Below are 21059 nucleotides of genomic sequence, written 5' to 3' on the forward strand. Positions count from 1 at the left end.
CTTTTGAATTTCGATTGAGCCGATCATTTCTATATTCATGGGCGTGTTTCTTAATAATAATTTGTCAGGGAGGAAGAGGAAATGAAAAGAAGAAGGGAAAAAAACATTTGTATAGATGCATGTATCGGATGTCCCCGCACCTAAACCAATTCCTTGGCCGACTCGCATGTTACCGATCTCTTTCATCCCGACTCGGACAAATTCCCCCTCCCTTCCCCCCCCCCCCCCCCCCCCAACCCGAAGCAACGCGTTAATATATTTAGGGTCACGAGACTGCGATCACCGTACGTACGGTAGGTACTGTGGCGTGAGCAATAAATAATTATTTATTACGGGGCGTGACCGGTTTTCAGCCTTCCGTTGAACCGGCAGCCTAGCATGTTAGCAGCGGGAATCAATTGATTCGTTAACGGGCCGAATACGCTTCGAGAAAAATGTTTTCCTGTAGCTGTGAAACAGTCGGTGCGACGATATTCTTGTTCGTTCTATCAACCGCCAGAAAACATATCTGCATCCGAGTTCCCGGAGCTTAAAAAATCGTCAGGTTTCCTTTGGCGAATAAAGATTTGAATGTTCCAAAAATAACTGGTACATTAGGCGTCTTTGAAAAGGGCTTAAAATTTCCCTCTGAAATTTTCGGATACCGAGGGTTCAAATATTACGCGGAAATGTCCGATACACCCACCCACGCGTCATATTGTAACGTCGCGTATATCGAAGATAGATTTCGGTCGCGCATTTTCGTTCGAAAATCGGACGGCGGACAGATGAGGCAGACGCAAACAGGTCCGAAAGCATTGACCAGAGTCCGTTTTTGATCCGTACGTAAGGAGAGGCGGTCGTCGCGCGCGCCGGTGGCAGCTGGGAAGGAAGTTCTAACGAAATTAGGATTTATCTTCGGCGAGATCCTCTTACACGGCATTACTGAATCGAACTTACAAATCCCTTTCGACTTTCTTCTTTTTTCACTTTTTTCTCTACCTCCTTTTTCCTCCGTTTAAGGATTTCCCGTTCGCGGTGTCCTTTGAAACGGCCGGCCCTTTTCTGCGGCGACCCGAAGTAGGACGTCCGAGTGAATCCGGAGCACGATCGGAACCAAAGGAGAACTTGAGGAAGCCTCGATCTCCCTACATCATCCCGGCATGCAACGCGTACGCCCGCCAACCAAGCACAAGGCACGAGGCATAAATGGTTCTGTCTGAGGATCAAACTTATTTCCATTCTCATTCACATCATTCGCATTCCTATCTCGGTTCTTCGAGTCCTTTCTTATCGCTTTATTTCCTGCCTCGACTCTCGGCCCTCGAGTGTCAAGGGGGCGAGGGTTTCCTCAAGTGGGTTTTCCTATTTTACTTAAGACGATTTTTCAATTCTTCTCCCCCACAGCCTCGCCTCGCTTTCTCTATTCTTCCTTTTTCCGCTTTTCATTCATTTGAATAATGCACACATGTTGCGTCTAAGATTTTGTCTTAGGAATCGAGAGACTTCGTCGTTCAACCTCGCACAATGCCCCCTCCTCTTCGGTATCCGACGATTGTTTGCTCAGATTTTTGTCACAAAGGATTGGATTCTCTGTCGGTGAGGGGAGTCAGCCGAGTCGATCGCCAATTGACTGACGTTATCTCTTCCATCATTGAGATTAAGAAGATTGCTCGGGAAATGGGGAGACAGGGGATACTTCTCGATATCCTTTATACGTCCCGAGGCTCTTTTCCGATTGTAATTCTACCCCGCAACTACTCTCCCTCTCTGTCGTGCACCAATTTCTTACACGACGTATCTCGTGTCTGCACTTCTTCGCAGCAAATTGCACCTTCAAATTACATCTAATGTGTTTTTCCTCAATCATATTTTTACAATTTTATAAGTGCTGCGAAAACCCATTCCGAAGACCATGACAATCAGAAATACCGTCGAAGCCGTCGAACTCGTCATCTTTCCATTTATTCCTCAGCAATTTCGTCGAACGAATGAATGAATAGCGATGACGCGAAATTCGTTCATCCTAAGAGGGTTGGCCCATTCATTCTCCCGGATCCTTTTCACTCCTTAACAACACCCTCAATGCCCACGGGAATCCCGATTCTGACCAGACGTTCCACTAGGAATGCCTACTCCGGTACCGCGCAACACGTACAAGAGAATATAAGCGGGCAAAAAAAGAAGAGAATAAATGGAATAAACAGGTTCAAGGATAAAATTCAGAAAGAATAATTGGAGGAGATAATTTACCGAATGATATTCAAACGACCGGGGATTTCTTCAGGCGCGCTCTACCAACGACGGAATTATCATCCCCGGATTCATGCAACTTTCCGCACGAGGGCCTAAATTTGAAGAACCACCCACGCCAAGTCCTCCATTGTGCTCTCGGTTTTAATTACTTGGCGGGCGCGAAGCATCGCGCCAAAGTTCGCACACCTGTGTCGGTTCTTCCCGATCGGTCAGGCCTCCTCGATAGGTATCCAGAGAGGCATTATACCGTTGGATGCAGTGGCTGGATACCCCGTCGCTTCGATCTATTGTGAATAAAATCGGGCGGGTCTGCCACCTAAATAAGGTGCGTTAAAGCGAGACGATGGCTGTGGCGTTGTAGACCGCGTGGTCGAAAAACTGGAGTATCATTCAGGCTATCGAATTCAACTTCCGCACGACTAATAATAACAACAACAACAGCAAAAGCAACAGCAACAGCGACGCCGGTCGAATTGAAAATAATAAGAATAATGAGAATGTACGAGGGTTTTGATAAGCGGAAATTAAAAATGGGAGAAAATTATGTAGATCAAATTATTGCTAACAGGTAAATTTTGCATTAGTCACGAATATGAAAGTGACAGGTAATAACCTTTCAGGGATTAGCGAATGAACGTTCAATAACCCTTTAAAGGTTTATTCAGGAACAGTTGTTAATGGGAGGGTGGCTAGCGGTATTGGCTAGGCAACATCGAAATTAAGTTGATCAGGTGCAAACAAAATGTGAGAAAACGAGGAATTTCCCCGTCGGGGCTTACTGGTGACAAACAGTTTATTCTATTGTTCGCATATGCCGACACCTGCACCTTTCAAACTTGGAGAAAACACATCTAAAAGACCATCCCTTAGCCCAAAGTCCACTGAGAAACAGTTAGTCTATACCTCAGGCTACGGACTAAACATAATTTCAACAGTAATTTATTAACAAGTAACCGAAGAGAAGGTGCAAAGCCGAGTTTTCTACGCACGGTTCATTCGCTGTGCCGATACTCGCAACCATTACGAATAAAAATAAATCCATGGCGTGGTTTCAAAAATTGGAATTCGCTTTTTACTTTTAGTTTTATTTATCGATCGAGCTCAAATTTAAAAAAAAATGTACACCCGGAACACAAGGCGCTCCAGGTTCGTTCCTGCACTGAAATAACAAATCTGTGCTTTCTCTAGCAGAGAGAAACACTGCAAATATTGCCAGGAAGGCGTTGCCCGAAAACTATGCAATGCGGTTTGTGAACAGTACCATTTCAAGCTTTCCGGAACCTACCGCGTTAAGGACACCCGAACCGTTACTCCAAGTACGCCACCGGATAATTTTTAGACAATGTGCCGAAAAGTGGATACGCCTGTATTCCTCGTCCTCACCGGGAAACGAGCATAGGCATAAGCCATCGGACAAATCTCCCCGAGCGGAGGTTCTGGCTACCGGTTGAGGGTGTCAAGCTCTAGGCTGTTCCATAATGCTACCTGATCCTTAATTTACAGACAGATTTTCCAAGGATTACTCATTTCCTGAAATACCTACTTAAGACGTCTTTTGTGCGAATACACGAGGCTTACATCCTTGGCGATGTTGAAATCGTGAAATACACTGCAAACGTTACGGTTGGATAGGAAAATCACACGCTTAGGTACCAATATCCTTAGCCCTTCGCGCGGCGATTGCAAGGAGTAAAAATTGAAGAATATTATACTCTGCACAATTATTGAGCGTCGAGTTGTAGTTTACCAACGTCTTTTTCTCGCCAAGGTGACAAGGAGTGCCCGAAGTATAATAATTACGGACGACGGCGTCGAGGGAATGAAGTTCCTCCGAAATCTGCCGTTCGGCTGGTCGATGCACCCATGCGTCCAAGTGTGAAGTGTATCCTAATGGCTGCTCGCCCTCACGGGCAGATAGCCGAGTTTACAATAGCCCGGTGTGTGCGTGCATAAGCGTAATATACACAATACCCGGGCAGACCCAAGCAGCCCTGCGATTCAGGCATTAGAATCAGGTTAAGCGGGCCTTAGCTCAATCGTGCGCATAATGAATACTATACCCGGGATCAACATTAAACTCCGAGTGAAGTAGCCGCCGTGGGTAATTAGGACGAACAGCAGGACTGGATGGTACTGTTGCTTTCGGTTATACTTAAACCGTGGCACGTGTCTGCCTCTGTATGTACACACCACCCGTGCATTATATACCCACATACCCATACGGACGGATAATTATTATGTAGACATCGGTGTTGGTGCGGGATTACAAAAGCGAAGCGATTTCGAGTTCGTCGGATCGCGGTTTGCCAAGAGAGTGCAATCGAAGAATCATGAGTTAAGGCTATGGCTATTAATTCGCGACGATGAAGACACGGCGACCGATATCATTGCTTGGACAAAACGAGCCCCTTTCGTTTCCACGAGATCCTGCAACAGTCGGCGAGTGTTATTTCGGGCGAAGCTAGTCTCAAGTGTTTATTTCAATTAGAAATATCAACATGACGCGGATTTGAAGAAAGAAAGAAAAAAGAAAAAAAGGAAGCAAAAAGATTCGGAAGCGAGGGGATCCCGCGGCAGCCCTTAGCCTACGGAGTTTTGGGGTCGTGCAGGCATAGAACGTGCAGACAGGACCCTCCGCAATTTGAACGAGGGTGTGCCGAAGTGAGACAAAACATATTGTCTGAATTTATACGGACAGAAGGGAGCATTAGGTACTCACGTGTTACAAGTCTCATACGGTGCCTATGCCGTGCAGTCCCGTTATACCCAATATCAAATCGCGAAACAAAAACGGTATTAATATTATTACGTACGATTGGTGTTATACCCACGCGCTTTCCGTCACAATGGGAACAACCGAGTATCAATAAGAATTCCCGATCCCTCCCATTTGTCGACAATTTAGGAACTTGCGTCCCCTTCGGTCTCGGAACGGAGCGTAACTTCGGTGGCTGTGCAACATCAACCGTCCGACGGCAAGTGACAATCTATAGATTAAACCCGCTCGATTCCCGCGGCAAAAGTATAAGCTTGCTTCGTTTTCGCGAGGGAGTGGAAAATATTTCAATCATCTGGCAATGAGTGGGTAGATTATAGAATTACCTCTGACGAACTTCCGATGCACGAAGAAAAAAACACCGAATTGACAGGTCGTATTGACATTTGATCGACTAGCCTGATCGAAGAACCGTGAAACAGCCCAGATTTGGAACAATCGCATTCAGTTAAAAAACGTAGGTGAATCTCGCCATTTTGGAATTAAAAAAATCGACAATGGGAAAAAGATAATCACTTAAGCTAAGAACACTCCGGATCCTGACGGGTGCTCGATTACTGAGCTATAGACCTGGACGCGAGTACAGCCTAAATTAAATATAAGGTTATTCGCAGTGTCGATATGCGAGGGCCAGGCTAGCCCCAAGATTATGATCGGGAAATTTGAAATAAGCCAGATCAGCTGGTTCATTATTGTTATACGAAAAACCAGATGCTTCTCATTCGATCATCCATGACTGTGGTGCACGGGAGGGAAAACTTTTGCACCAACAGCAAACTCGAGTATAGAAACCGTATTAGATTTGGGTAGTTAATCAAACTCAAGAAATTTAATCAAGAATTGCAACCTTTGAGTAGTCCTCGCATTAACGAGTGTTTCATAGCAGTTGGACAATCTTCTGCAGTTTGAGGATTCTTCTTGTTGTCGGTGTCGAAGAGGGCGAGACAACAAGGTCCATTTCGCGTCCATCCGATCGTAAAATGCAATACTGGCGGGTAACTAGATCTCTTCACGTCGTTCGACTGCAATCTCGGAGGGTTACAACCATTTCTTGCCTTCCCTCCCTTCTTCCTCAGCTTCTTCGTCTTCTTCGTCTTTTTCTTGTTCTGCTCTTCCTCCTCCCCTCCGAGTGCCGCATGCGTTACGCATACAATCGGGTACGTGTGTGTAGACCTGTTACTAGTTACCACTCCTCCTCCTATTTCTCCTCCTCCTCCTCTTCCTCCTCCTCATCCTGATTGTGAGCGCTCCGTTCGCGTTAGCCTCTCCTCCCTTCTTGCCTAGCTACAACCGTTGTGCGCGCCCACAGCAACGCGATACGACAATAGATTTTTACGCCGAAAAGGTAACGTGCGCCACATTTGTTACCGCATCTCTCTTTTTACTCGTCGTTCCTCCGCTGAGAGGTTAGGAGGTTCGAGAGCAGGCCGACCAATCGAGGTTAGCTTTCTCAAGCCCTCCGAGAGAAGGCCAAGCCCACTGCGCCGCGATTGGTTCAGGGCTTAAGCCGATGGTACGCAGGGAGGGAGAAAACCGATAGTTGCTCCAAGGATCAACTCTTGGCCGACGGTTTACTACATTTCCGAGCACACCGTCTACGGAGAACTACCGTCGCTTCGTTGTGCGTTTATTCTGTTATTCGGAAGGAGAAAAAAATACACCTATTGCCGTATTACCGTATTACACGTACACCCCGACACCGGTATATTTGTACACATGTATAATATGTACAGCTTAGACTGCATTAGACGGTTATCTTTCACCGTCGACGCATTATTCGTATAGGACTGTCTCGAAATATCACGAGAATCAGCCCGCAGCGCGGTCGAGAGTTACGAGTTGAACGGATTGTGAACGTCTATTACAGTGATGCAGTGCGAATGGACACAGTGATTTTAGTTTTGGTGAATTTCTTAACATGTCATAATAGTTTAACCAGTGCAGACGATTATACGTTGGTTACTATTTTTCAGCGACATTCGTCTTTTCGCCCGATATTTCACTCCGATTTATTAAAAATTCATATAATTATTATCGAAGAAACTGTTTCAAAAACGGCTACAAAATTGAGCTCGATTTACACCAACGGGCTGCCGGCCATTTCATGAGGTAAGTCACCGACACTACGACGTTACTGTTTAACGTTAAATAAGTTTAAAGAAAGAAAGAAGGAAAAAAAACGAGGGGGCAAACTTCCGGGCTGAGCTATTTAAACCGTGTGGAAAAAAAACAATTCGGAATTGAAAGATTTGAACAAGTGGACGAAAGAAATTGTGAATATTTTGGTAAAACAATACCGGCGGTAACGCACCGATTTTCACTCGTACACTCGTCCGGGATTTCCGTCGGGTCTTTAGGAAATGGCATACAGCAGGGGTTCCCGCCGCCCCAAAGTCGCGTATCTATTAGTCCTCGTTGAATGACACTCGAGGGTTACGCTCGCAGGGTTAAAAAGACCCGAGGGTCGCCTAGCTGGGCGCAAAACGCGAGACGCGAGAAACCCCCTTGGGCCAAGGGCCGGGCATGGGGGATCCGTGAAGCCCCACGGAGCACCGCAGCCACTAGACGTTTTTTTAACGAACTCGAAGCCAGAAGTTTCCGCCTCGGATACTTATCCACTCCCTCGTTGATTACGTTAGTTTTCAAGCCTCGTGCCGCGCTGAGCCCGATACGGAATTGCGCAACGATATCCGAGCCTTGGCTCTCCTTGAAGAGAGGTCGTAAACGAACGAGCAATAAAAATTGGCGAATCGCACGTCAGGGGATTTGGCCCATGGGCTAATCGGGTCCGATTGTTTAATTGCAGGGCCGGCGGCGCGATGTGCGACGGAGCTTTCTCCGAGACGCTTCGTGGGATGCAGGGAATGTCGGGAGCTTCGCCTCCCGGCGGAGCCGGCGGTGGACCGATGGCAATTACCATGGGGAGCCCGATGAACGCGGCGAACAAGAAAATTCAGGAGGACCACATAAAGAGGCCGATGAACGCTTTCATGGTCTGGTCTCGGCTACAGCGGCGAAAGATCGCCCAGGAGAACCCGAAGATGCACAACAGCGAGATCTCCAAGAGGCTAGGTGAGACACGAGTAGAATTGAAAAAAAAAAAAAAAATTAAACAAAAAACACCGAGACCTTTCTCCTCTTCCCTTCCTTCTACCCCCCGGCTCGCCTGTCTTTCCGTTTGTCCCCACTAGTCTTGCTAATACGTAAAAAATTACCAGCACCTTCTTATAACATGTTCCTTGGATAATTCATTTTTGAGTGCCAAAAAAAAAGCACCAGCCATATACCCACCGTCAGCATTATTCTTCGCGCATAACTACCCTCGAGCGTTGCAGGCATAGAGGCTTCGCAGGACCAGATCCGTGCCCAGAAAATTATGCGCACGCGTCCATGGATAAGCAAATAATGCTCTCCTGCATCGGGATCGAGACGCCCCTTATAGGATCCCGCAGGCACTGTCTCTGTGCCGGTGTTCGTAATGTCTCTTTCACGATGAGATCCTTTTTGAACGGCTCGTGAATTATTCATACGGGCAAATCGAGTCTTGCGCGATTCAACGGCCAAGCTGCAGATCCTGCCGAACGAAAATGATTGTTTCAGCAGTCTCTTCCTACGTCTTGGACTTCGCCTCCATCTTGCGAGTGGGTAATTAGGAATCGGAGAATATCGGGAGCGAACGGGGACGACGGTATATAATAAGGAGTAGCGCGGTACTGACAACTGAAATCCTTCAATAATAGAATCGGGTTTAATCCAGCGTAAGAGAGAACGTCGGGTTCGTTCTCCGGTTCGCCAATTTCCAGGCCCCCAACTTTGTCGTCTGCTACCCCAGACCTAATGCCTAATACCTAATCGGTGAAACTCACCTTCCGGAACTAAACGACTAAAGCCAATGAATGCCCGAACATCCCCGTTCGTAACATCGATCCTAATTCTCCTTCTGTCTACCCCACCGTTTTTTCCTATTCCTCTTTTCCTTTTTTTTTCTTTCCTTATTTTACTCCCTTTTCATACGGCTACCGCTTTTTATAGACGAACTTGTAGCCGAAGCCCATTGTCACCTGGCGAAGGGAGGCAGAGGATTTTTTAGGGGGTAGAATTTTAACGGAGCCTTATCTTCGCAGGTTTTCAGGTTACGGGAGCGTTTTCATCTTCGGCAAAAGACCCGCAGCTGTTCGCCGTTTCGTCTCGTACAAGGTTTGATCGTATTTGGTCTGAACTAGACTTTTTCACGTTCATTAATTAACAGGCTTTTGTACTTTTAAGCGATGTTAAATAAACGACATTGTCGGCCGGCCAAAGTAGTGAAAAGCCGACGCCATTGTGCTTCTCGAGCTCCGCTACCTGACGAAAGCACGAAAACACGAAAGTTAGGCTTTGTGCAATGTACGAAGGCACGGTGTGCTATGTAACCACCACTAGTCTACTATTAGGCGACTACACACAAGCCCGTATGGATTCGCGTAGACATGTACGATTCGCTATGTATTGTAGGTACTACACCAACCACCTACCGCCAAGGGAAGCCGGAGTCTTTTGTTCTAAACAAATACCTAGGCGCTCTATTCAGCCGAGAAAACGCGTATTGATTGGATAAGCTAAAATATAAATAGAAGCCTTTCGACGTGGGAGTACATAGGGAATTAAATCGAAGGTTTCCTCGTTATCGCCATCTTGATTATCCTGCCGCGAAGAATAATAGTTGTTTACAAAAAAGAAGGTCAGAACTTGAGTAATTCGTCATCACTGTCTCCCTGGAGCTTCGAATCGATCAAGGGATACATTTTCCAGTCCCGTAGGCCTGTGTCAAAGATGCAGAATCTGTATGCTTAATGAACAGTACCACCATATTTTGAAAAGAGTTATAAAAAAATACGTATACATATATCAAGTTCAGTCAAACACCGCGTCCCCTACAGACGCTCCAAGTTGGAAGAAATATAAAAAAGAGGGTCATAAGTAGTGTCACAGATTGTGGATTCGGTATAGACCACACATTCGGTTTCATAGGGGAGGGACCCGAAGCGAGTGTGCAGGCCACTAGAAAGGAAAAAGTTGCGATACAACTTTGGAAGTTTGATGTACCAAAGTAAATAGCTATTTCCCGTGAATTGCGTCACTTGAAAATTAGACAGAAGTGTGGTAGGAATGAATGAAAGATAAAAATGAAGCACCGGTTGACTGACAAATCGTTTTTTGTACCAATTGAATGAAAGCCGTATACCCTCCTCGACTGCATTACCATTCACAACGACAATGCCGTCTAGAAAACTCTTGACGTTTACGAAGCGGTTGCGCCGCTTCCCTCAAAACGCACTTTATTTCGCCTGAAAAGTCTCTCTTCGCGAAACACAGCGTATTGGTAGGTAGGATAGAAGGTAAGGTGGAGGCTCGCCCTTGTTGGGGGTATAAATTTGCAACGGGTTCCGAGCGTGTGGTTCGAGTGAACCGCGTTTGTCGCGCTAATGCGAGAACGGAGCGAATCAAAACCGACTGTATAAATTTGTTATGTAGCCGTTCCGTGTCCGTGTGGGGCGGCGAAATAGGCACACATCGGCAGTTAGATGGAAACGCCGGGTGAGTGAGTGTGTTGCGGGAAAACAGCGCAAACAGCGTCGCTAGCACCCCCTGCACGAGTTGGCGCACCCTGACGTATTGTCGCTCATTGTATGCCTACCTGGCGCAACTGCGAAGCTAGGAGTTGCTTGTTCTACAGTTATAAACCAAAGCGGTACCAAACAACCAACGAGCCAACCTACCGCTAGATGCCACCTCTCTGGCGGCTCTTTGTCCTTTGCGCCACAACAACTGGTAATTAATTCTTGACGAAACAATGGCCAACTGAACATGTTCGCCCTGTAGACGAACGCCACGGCACCATGGCACCGTGTAACACGGCATTGTCAAGAGTAGGTGCAGCTAGTTCGTAGTCAAGAGTCGAGTTCATGCGGCTCGTTCTTTGCCCGTTGCAGCCTCGCGAGTATATTTGCGCCTCGAACTCATTTCATGTTTTCTCATTTTTAGGGGCAGAATGGAAGCTTCTCACCGAAGACGAGAAACGCCCGTTCATCGACGAGGCCAAAAGGCTCCGGGCTATGCACATGAAGGAACATCCAGACTACAAATATCGACCCAGAAGAAAGCCGAAAACCCTCAGGAAGGAAGGCTACCCCTACAGCATCCCTTACCCAAGTGTGCCAATGGACGCCCTCAGAGCTGGTGAGTCTTTTTCTTCGATTTCAAGTCTTTCACCTCGCGATCAAACTCAACTCAACTCAACCTGACCACCGCACTTCTCTACATTCGGTAAAATGGTTCTTTTTTCGCCGGAGAAAGTTCACGTTCTGTGCAACGATTTGCCGAATAGTAGAAATATTTCCGAATACTCGCTGAAAACCGAATCCGCCTGACACTTAATTTTGCTCAATGTTTGAGCTCCTCCATTTTCAATTCCAATTCAATCACAACTGTATAAGATGCGCATATCCAACTGAATCTCAAAGCAAGAAGTCAATTCATGAGAACATCTTATTCCAGGTTAATGTGACACGTTCACCTCCAAGTATATTCAATGGTAGAAACGACGGTAGCTATAACGTCTAGGTCGAATTGAAGTCTGCGTGTTTTTTAAAAGTAGAAACTTGTCAAAAGTCATTGGCATCGTTTTTCCTTTTTATACAAAGTCAGGTACCGAGATGAACGGTACTAAACGATTCATTAGAGGTTTTGCATTAACGTATTAGAATGTTAAATGTGAAGTCAACCGCTTCCTTCTAAAATTGATCTTCGTAATAAAAAAACATGTTGCAAAAATACAAATAAAACGAAACACAAAAGCAGCCAGAAAGATAGAACGAGAGAGAAAGAAACAAAAAAACATTAAGAACGAACGAAACGATCCGAAACATTTTCGACTGTTATCTTTTTCATTCTAAGCGGGATATAATTATTGTAGCTGATGGAAGTAGGAGCGAAAAAATGGTGCCAAATTAACCTGCATGAGGTATGTTGCAAGCATAACGAACGTCGCAACGAGTGCTATAATTTACACGGTGTGCGTACTGCAGTTAATGCACTATATTCGCATTCTACGCACGCTTCGGACAACATGTTAGCAGAAAAAAAACATTTTCCGCGCGTGAAAAACGGAAGGCGATAACGAGTAGTGAGATAATATCGCGGAAAGAATATGATGCGTGGCTTAAGCTCAACGCGATCAACTTTTCACCCACGACTACAGTCGTCAATTCAGCCTGAGAGCGAGCGGTGATCTTGAGCGTTAATAAACCGTGCGTATCCGATGTTTAGCTTAGGTATGCGCATACGTGTGTACCTGCATGCAAACATTGTAGAAAGAGAGAAGCGAGGCCCGAGGCGGGCATAACACAACCGCCATATTTTTCAGTAATCCGAAATTTATCGAAAGAACGCGCCACACGGTTGACTTAAATGTTTACGACACGCGACTCGGCAACTCTCGCTGCAAGTGCGCCAAGTGTGTGGGACTCTCGGAATAAATTGGCAGATAACGTGAGAAGGCGATATCATCATCATCGCGTAGGTTAATACCTCTATACAAATACGTACCAAACTTACGCACGTCAATCCTTGCCCCGCTCACGAGAAATCGTACCGAGAATTACCAACGAAATAAGGATAGGTTGTAACATTATACCAAAGTTCAAACTAAATTATCATACCAATACCTATGATATTCAATTATTACCATCTCACGGTCGATTCATACCACACGGACCTCGCACACTTTTCTGTACCTAAGACCTCCATGTTGAGAAAAGATTTAAACATTGTTATCAAAAATTGTAGCACATTCCAAACACCGATCGTGCTTGCACAATTTTTTTCCCCCTTCTCTTCGTTGCAATCGTTTTATACGTGTGAATCGTTGAAGCCGGCGCATAAAATTATTTCGTGATTATTTTGAAGATATCGCGATGTAATACTTTCTGCCGAACGCAGGAATGTCTTTTAATATCATAATTTTCATTCGAAATTTATATTACAAAACTGTATTACACGCGATGAATCGGGTAAAGCCGGTATTCTACGGTTCAAGTTGGTCGATAATTTGTGCGTGGTAAAACAATCTAATAAATAATAATGCTCTGACAAATTTATGTTCGCATGTCGGGCGGCAATGAGCCTCCGGCCACGGGGCCAGCCCATCCCGGTAGGGCTGACTCCTCCTTGGAAATAAGGAGGATTAAGGTCGCCCCTCCTCTGGCTCTGTCGCAATAAACTTATCGGCCTTCCGGTTAGCTTTTAACGTTAGCGTTAACGTTTCGTTTCAAAATTCAAGCACAGGACCGCAGGCAGGAACTTTGTAAATAAGAAAATGAAAAAAAAAAATGTTTTACGATAATACGTTATACTATGCACACAAGGAACGATTGTTAATCTGTCAAAGGTCGGCAAGAAAAATGTGCTACCAGAAGTAAATGAAGAAACAAATTTCGACTTCTCTTACTCAACGAATTCTCCTGACGCGCGCAATGTTTATCCCGCAATTAACGCGATGTTATCAAGGCAAGAGAGCTTATAGTTTGTCCAATGTTTCAGAAATAGAATGTTGATAGAAGTTTAATACGTCGACACGCCACTTCACAGGCTAAGAATTTTCCAAGTAATTTAATTCCCAGCCTCGACGCGATATCGGATGAAATTTCATTCGTAATCGGTATTCCTCGACGGTTTTAATTATATTACCGCGCGCCTCCTCGTCCGAAATCGGTACGCGCAAGAAAGTCTTTTTTATCCCTTCTCGAGGGAACGAAAAGCAGACGTTTCTCGACACGTGGACGAGCACTTTTCTCTGGGCTAGAATTCGTCAATTGCAGCGGCGAGGAGAACTGGTAATGATAATTAAAAACACAAAGGAGCTCGGTTTTCCCCTGTATATCGGCATCGGTATTTTTAGCGTATAGAAATATTTGGCGATACTTGGTACAGCGGTATGCATTATACCTATTACTCTGCGTCGAACAAAAGAATCGGTTGATACTAATATTCTGTGAGAGACGGAGGACAGGTGCCTTGTGTATAAGACGTGTGCTTGGATAGGCAAGGTGACATTTCTCGGGTTATTAAATACCGACAATGGAGAGTGCGGCACAATGCCGGTATATTTCAATCAAGCAAGCCTTAATAAGAAATCGCTTGTACATCTAACTGGGGAAACAAATTTAATTAAAATATATTTGTAGCTTCGTATACCGATATAATAACCCGCGCAGCCTCCTTTGCCAAACTTTTCTATTCAACCTGGGATAATGGTAACAAACCCCGTTGAATGGTTACCATTACCGCCCAATGTCACTCGAATGAGAAAATTTAAAAGATAATTACCGCCGTCAAGCTATTCACCGCGACAAACCAGCGGCGGAAAGCCAGTAGCGTTACGTTCTTTTTCTACTGTTTACCGAAACTTGAATCGCGCTGAAATTTGACAGGCAGCGGTGATGTGCGGAGACAGATATAGCAGCGTTAATTGCGAATAATATATCATCGGCTCCCAATGGCAAATCAATGACGCATAGCAATTGGCACTAATTCAATCGCTTTTCAAAACGATCGAGCTCCGCACACTTGTGAATAACATTTACATTCCGTTGTCGAGTGAGTAGCGAAAACAGACTTCATTTATTTTTTCATAATTAAAGAAATGAAAAGGCGAAAACTGAGCATGAACGGTGTTACATAAATATATGGTAATTTTTTGTACCATTACATTGCGTATTTCAAATCCAAATAGCTGCAGTCAACGTAGTTTTTACTAACGGTATAATTATATTGAAATTCATACGTTGAGAGAGAGAGCAAGCAAACAGAAGAAAGAAACTCGGAACTCCGGGACTCGAGTCTCTGTGAGGATTGAATTTTTCGCTTCACGGTGTCACTGATCATGGAATTATTATTGTCCGATGCCTGTAGTGTAAGATAGCTTAGAAATTATGTTACCTTCGATCTAATTCTTGTGACATTCCTTGAGAGAATCGACCGCCGGCACGTTGTCAAAAATATCGGTGATCCGTCATCGACGAAGGCGCGGAATGTCCGCAATGGAATTGCCGAACGAGACGCGGAATCGGGCGTTCCGTGAATTTTTTAGTTCGTACGTACGTACACGTACCTCGTAGATAGGTACACTACTCGACGAATAAATTATCGGTTTACCTTCTCCTTTATTTTTCTTCATTCCTTCTTTCTTTCTACTTCACGTAGATTTTTACCCGCCTCGCCATCTCCGCCCGAGGATTCTTTGGCTAACGCGTGAAGCTGTGTAGACGTCACTCAAGGCTCGTTTAGCTCCGTGTAAGAAGCAGGTAGATGCATACGTGTATAAGCACCTACGACCGAAGAACTCGGGGAACAGAGAATTAGAGAATGATTGGCGTCGAGTCCCGCGTCTCAAACTCGCGCACACGTACCGCGAGATTTATGATTGAGAGGCTCCACTCTTCTTCACTCTTTCTCTCTCTCTCTCTCTCTCTCTCTCTCTAAATCTTGCTGTTTTTGTCGAGGTTTAATCGACGCCCTTTCGATTACATACCGGCACTCTCTACCACCGTTAATAATTCTGACGAGAAACATTAGACGCCTGTTATTCCGGCGTCGCTTCGCGCTTTACCCAGCTTCGCACAGAGTCTAAGCGCCAAATTAATTCACACCAGGTCAAACCCTAGATCGGATCACCGTTTGAAAGATATATCGCCTCGTATTCGGCGGTTTGAATTTACTTATTAAATCAATTAAACTGTTTGCTTTATCGCTCACGTCATCCGTTATTTGTCTCTACTACGCGTTGGTACAAGTGCTTGGCTCTTTCGTTCCTGGATCGTGTGTAATGTATGTTTCTTTACCGTTTCAGGAATGGCCGGTGGTATGGGACAGGCGAGTATGGGGTCTTATTACGGCCCCGCAGCAGCTTACGGCACATTATCTGCCGCCAGTATGGCAGCCGCTGCAGCGGCTGCAGCCCAGCAATCCGCTGCCGCAATGTCTGCAGGTCTCTCGGCACCTGCACAGGTGAGTCTTACCCCGAATATGGGTTAAAAACGTCATCTCGTAGAACCAAACTATCGAGTGGACTTCTCGTCCGTCGAACGTACCCGTTTTCTTCTGCAAACCGGTACGTGAAACCAGTTTGGCGGCCGTAGGGTAGTTTTAACAAAGCGCTGGATTTCGACGCGCGTTGAGAATTTTTTTTCACATTATTAAACGGTCTTCGCGAGATAAAAATTTTTACGCACAGGTTCCGTCTGTTTTTTTTTTTTTTTCTTCTTACAGTAAACCAAGATCGGTAAGTTAGGTTCAGGCAAGGGTCGCGATACTTCAACTAATTGTACGAGAATCGAGAAGTTCTTTGACTGCTTGTACGATGTACGAAAAATTATAAATCGTACGTCGGTTGGCGCGTATTGTAAGTAACGTAGAAATTGTTGCAAAGAAAAAAAAATATTCATCTTCCTCGTAGCCTCGGTTCTCTTTTCGTTTTTGCTCGGATGCCGGACTACCGGATAATACATGTGGAACAAGTTTTTTTTAAACGCCCGGGTACGAAAGCACATCTCCATCATTTTGCTGGATGTCGTTTTTATAACTACAGGATCTAAATGTTACATGCATCGAATGCCTTAGTCATCGACGCGGCGTGACGTGTTGAATAATCGCCGTTAACGTTTTGCGAGTACAAAAGAGACGTGTAGTTATATGTATGCATAAGTGTCGTAGAGTGAAAAAGCTGTTAAATGTTACAAATATCGGAAGGTTGAGAAGTCATTCTATACGAGGCGATGACAGGTGTACGACACAGGTGTTGCCTGCCTATTTTCGCACGGTCGTTTGTCGCGACTTCGGTTTTGCTTTCTAATTTTCGCATTTCGAGCCGCACGTCGCATCGCGTCGAGATCCTCGTAAACCTGGATATATGTGATTTTTCAAGCCGGTCAGTTTCGGACTGCGATTTTGGTATGCGCAGCGTTTCTCGGACGGTTCCGATGCCAAAAAAAGAACCTAGGTTATACTGTACGCCTAGCGAGGAGAAGCCCGGGACCGGGTCTCGTAATCGATTACAGAACGGCGAAGAAGGAGCCTTACTCGGAGTTTGGAGGATGCCGTCGCGTTTTATATTTTAATACGGCGTGGTACCTACACGTTTGTTGTAAATCAAGAGGACAAAGCGGCTTAACAAACCGACAAAGGTTTCGCTAGCTCGGGCGAATCGCTGAATTAGAAACAGGCTTCAAAACCTCGATGAAGCTTTTTTATTTCTTTGATTACTTTTTTCATTTTCATTTTTATTTTATTTTTTTTATTTTTTTTTATGCACATCTTTTTCCTCACATTCGCAGTCCGCGTCAAACGACGAATAAGAAAGATTGACAAACATTTTTATTTTTCGTCTTATTTATATCAGTAGGCCTCTTTCCTCGCATATTTCTGAACACGTCTTTGAAATCACTTCGTTCGATGTATTCCGATTCTACTATTCCTCGTCTCAGATAATTTTCACCACACGTACGACGGTTTTCAAGCCCATTTCAAGTTACTCTTTTTATCTGGGCCCCCGAGTGCGAGGGATAAGAAAAATCGATAAGAAGAACGGGAACAGAAGAAATAGAAAATATAAAGATAAATTCTATTGAATCGATTACAAAAGGGCCCGAGGCGTGAATCCGTTTCATTATATCCGCACGATCCTCGGAGGGACTTGAATGGCGTTGGTAACCATCGTTTTAACGACCGATTATAATTAACGGCATGACCAAACCGCTTCGGTAGCAAGTTGTACATATACATACATAAATGAATGTACACCTTCAACTCTGTATCCCAGCATGGGGGTCGGTTCAATTATCGAGGTGAAAGGTGCGCGAAGCTGCTGCCGCCGGTGCTGGTGGTGCAGAAGAGGCGACGGATTACTTCTCGGGCCTTCCGGGCATTCGGCAGCGTCTTTTTTACTCGGTACAAATTGCTCCCTTTACCCGTGAATTATGCGTACGTCTCAATCTCTCGTCGGCAAATCGGTGAAATTAACCATAAAAAAAGAATTAACCGTATCATAAGCTCGCGAGGAGCGTGGTAACGAATGTCGGTGAAAAAGTTCGTTTCGAAAAAACGATATGGAAATTGAATATCGTAAAGACTGGTTTATAATCGGAGAAGGAAACGTGATTTCACCCTCCTTCCCTTCCCGATGTTCCAGGTGGTCAGCTCCATGGACGCCATGAAGTATTCGATGGAGGCCGACAAATACAGAGCCGCCTACATGCCGCCGAGCACACTGACGATGAGCATGTACTCGGATCCGAAGTACCTCGACTCCAGTCCAAAATCATACCTGGATCGGGGCTACCTTGACTCGGCAATGACAAAGGCTTACTTCGAGTCCTCGAAAATGTACATGGACCAGAAGTCGATGAGCGGCGTCGAATACAACAGGCCGAGCTACGAGCCGAACAAGCTTTACGAGGAGTCGAGCCCTGGGGGGCCGGGAAGATCGCCGGCGGAGTCGCCCGACATGAGCAAGCAGACCGGCGGCGAGAGAACCGAACAGGGCTCGTCCAGCGCCAGCTCGACCTCGACTTCCTCCGCGGCGAGTCCCGGCGGCCTGAACAGCTACTATCCGGGATCCAGGCAGCCGGGGCTGCTGCCCCCGCAGATGGGACAGTACCCTGGTTACCAGGTGCCCCCCGCACCGGGAAACGACTTTCCGCGACCGCTGGCGGTCATCTTCTGACCCGACAGAGTCTAGCCCGTGTATTGGTGAGGAGTGAGAGGCGACGCGAGGTTGTCGCTCTCTGCGGAATCCCGCTTCTAACGGCGACGAGTCGGCGATTTAATAATCATCGTTTCTCACATCCGCGAGGGGATTCCGCGTGGGATTGTTGAAAATTGTACATATATTACGCGGGCGCGACACGCGCGACACGCGAGAACACTAATTGCTACACCTATTACGCTAGGATAGATTTCTTGCTTGTAAATAGCCGATCAGTTTGTATTACACACGTAGGCGATTCCGTATTTCCCTGCTCTTGGTTTCGAAGAACCAGTAACTGCACAAATTTTAAGTATGCAATAGACGTATACGTTTACTAGGGGGGCTTCGGCCCCCTGCGAGTTTCGCGCGCCAACCCTCATTTTCGACTTTTCACGGACACTTCGTCGTTATATACAAATTTTAAATATACAATACATGTATACAGGCGTACACACACGAGCGCGCGCGCACATATATGTATGAATATAGCTTTGTATTTAATCAACGGGACCCGAGGTCCTAATCTGTAAATAGATGTTGAGTAGTTGAAGTATCAAATGGACGGATTCACCGATGGAAATTATGTAAGGGAAAATGAGACGGAAACGGAATCGAAGTAGAAGGCAGTGAAGGGAAAAAAATTAGGAAACCGGTGAATTGATTTAAATTTTGAATAAGTATGTATTCTAAAGACACTTCAAGGTGCGTCTTGCTCTGCATAAAAAGAATAATCGAACAAGATTCTACATATGCCTGATACCAATATCGGTATTGCCGAGCGAGTAATACAAAAATTGTCTCTGCGTTTATCGGATAAGAAATAAAATGTTTGAAACCTGTTCGTAACAATCGCGAAAATGCAGCAATTTGCGCAGGGCATATCCTCGAATGATTAAAGTTATTCTTGGATATGAAGGTCACAACTCAAAACACTTTTTATCGTGTTAACGTTAAGGGCATATCCTCGAATCATCGAAAATAAAAAAAATTAACTAAACCACTTTCGGCTAAGAATTGAGTGGTATTAATTAATAGCCGAAAGGGTTAAGCAGACCGCATGTACAGTGTATAACCTTTATATATATATATATAAATCATTAACTCTTAACGATTATTATCAAGTATTTCATGACTAATTAAAACAAATTTAGCCTATAAATATTGAGCTGTAAGTGAAAATGAGAATAAAACAAGACGAATAAACGACAGAATTACACAGTAAAGTTTGAATTTGAAGAATTTTTCGTTGCTTTATTCATATTTTGCACGCACCACGCTGAAGTTTCAAACCCAATTGTACGATCGCGATCACGAATAGCGATATTAAGACTGAACGAGAAGGAAAACCATATATGAACGAGTCGAAACTGTGACCACGAAATGTGAAAACAGATACGTTCCCACAAGGAGAAGAGAGGCGGCGAGAGAAAAAACTGGATTAAAAAAAAAATAGTAAATAACCGTCTACCTACCTTAAATCCGGGAGATTTTCATTTTGAAATAAAACCAAATGCTTCTCCGGTGCGACGTTGCGAGTATAATAGGGAATTCTAAATTCTATTCATCTCTTTATGAAACAGGAACAGCTGTAACCTTTTTCGGCATTGTATGGAATTTGAGATATTCTCAGAGCAAACAGCAAGGGCGAGACGCGAGGCGACACCCTCACACCTTTTCAGGCAAGTTCGAACCCCGAAAGACTCGGTTCTCAGCTTTCCTGCAGCCCCAAATACGCTCTAAGGGAAAATAAATGGTCACGCGTTACGTCCGCGTTCACGGTCGTTCTTACGCAACGTTCTCGGACCTCTCCACCTGCATCGGTCAATTCCGCACATCCTTACGTTCGAGGCGATTTTCGATGAAAGGTCCTGTTCGAATCTCGGCCAACTCAAGGCGCGATAACTACGCCTTCGATCACGGCAGCAGTGATTTCGGTAAGGCACGATCAGCACGTAAAGACAAGAAGATTCGGTGTTGTTCCCGAACAAAGAGGTCTCCACCCCGCGAGGGGGGAAAAAGAAGGCATAGAGACGCGATAGAAGAGAGGGAAAGAAAGGGAGAAATGAGCGAAAAAAATAAAACGAAATGTGACGAGATGAGATGAGATGAGATGAGCATCGGACGGTAGCTTGAAAGCCCTTCGTTGCGACAACAATGGGCTCTCCTCGAGTGGGAAGGAGTGATTACCAACTTACGGGGGCACCCCAATCATTCCGACGCGTAACAAACTAACAATTTTCCCCATCATTATCCTCTCGAGTAGAG

General features: G+C 45.2%; 1 protein-coding gene across 1 annotated transcript; it reads left to right on the top strand.

Annotated features, from left to right (window-relative positions):
* The first annotated feature begins 6592 nt into the window (after window positions 1-6592).
* Window positions 6593-19692, top strand: LOC124298742 (transcription factor Sox-19b). Its single transcript, XM_046751160.1, has 5 exons — window positions 6593-7120; window positions 7818-8083; window positions 11036-11230; window positions 15900-16057; window positions 18237-19692. The coding sequence occupies exons 1-5, from the start codon at window positions 7116-7118 to the stop codon at window positions 18768-18770; spliced, it is 1158 nt and encodes a 385-aa protein (XP_046607116.1). The 5' UTR covers window positions 6593-7115; the 3' UTR covers window positions 18771-19692.
* The last annotated feature ends 1367 nt before the right edge of the window (window positions 19693-21059 follow it).

This window comes from Neodiprion virginianus, chromosome 2 (genome assembly GCF_021901495.1).
Source record: "Neodiprion virginianus isolate iyNeoVirg1 chromosome 2, iyNeoVirg1.1, whole genome shotgun sequence".
NCBI classification, from domain to species: domain Eukaryota; kingdom Metazoa; phylum Arthropoda; class Insecta; order Hymenoptera; family Diprionidae; genus Neodiprion; species Neodiprion virginianus.

Coding starts and splice junctions, on each gene's coding strand:
- LOC124298742 (XM_046751160.1), top strand. Junction 8,084..11,035: donor CGAGATCTCCAAGAGGCTAG/GTGAGACACGAG, acceptor TCTCATTTTTAG/GGGCAGAATGGAAGCTTCTC. Junction 16,058..18,236: donor GTCTCTCGGCACCTGCACAG/GTGAGTCTTACC, acceptor CCGATGTTCCAG/GTGGTCAGCTCCATGGACGC.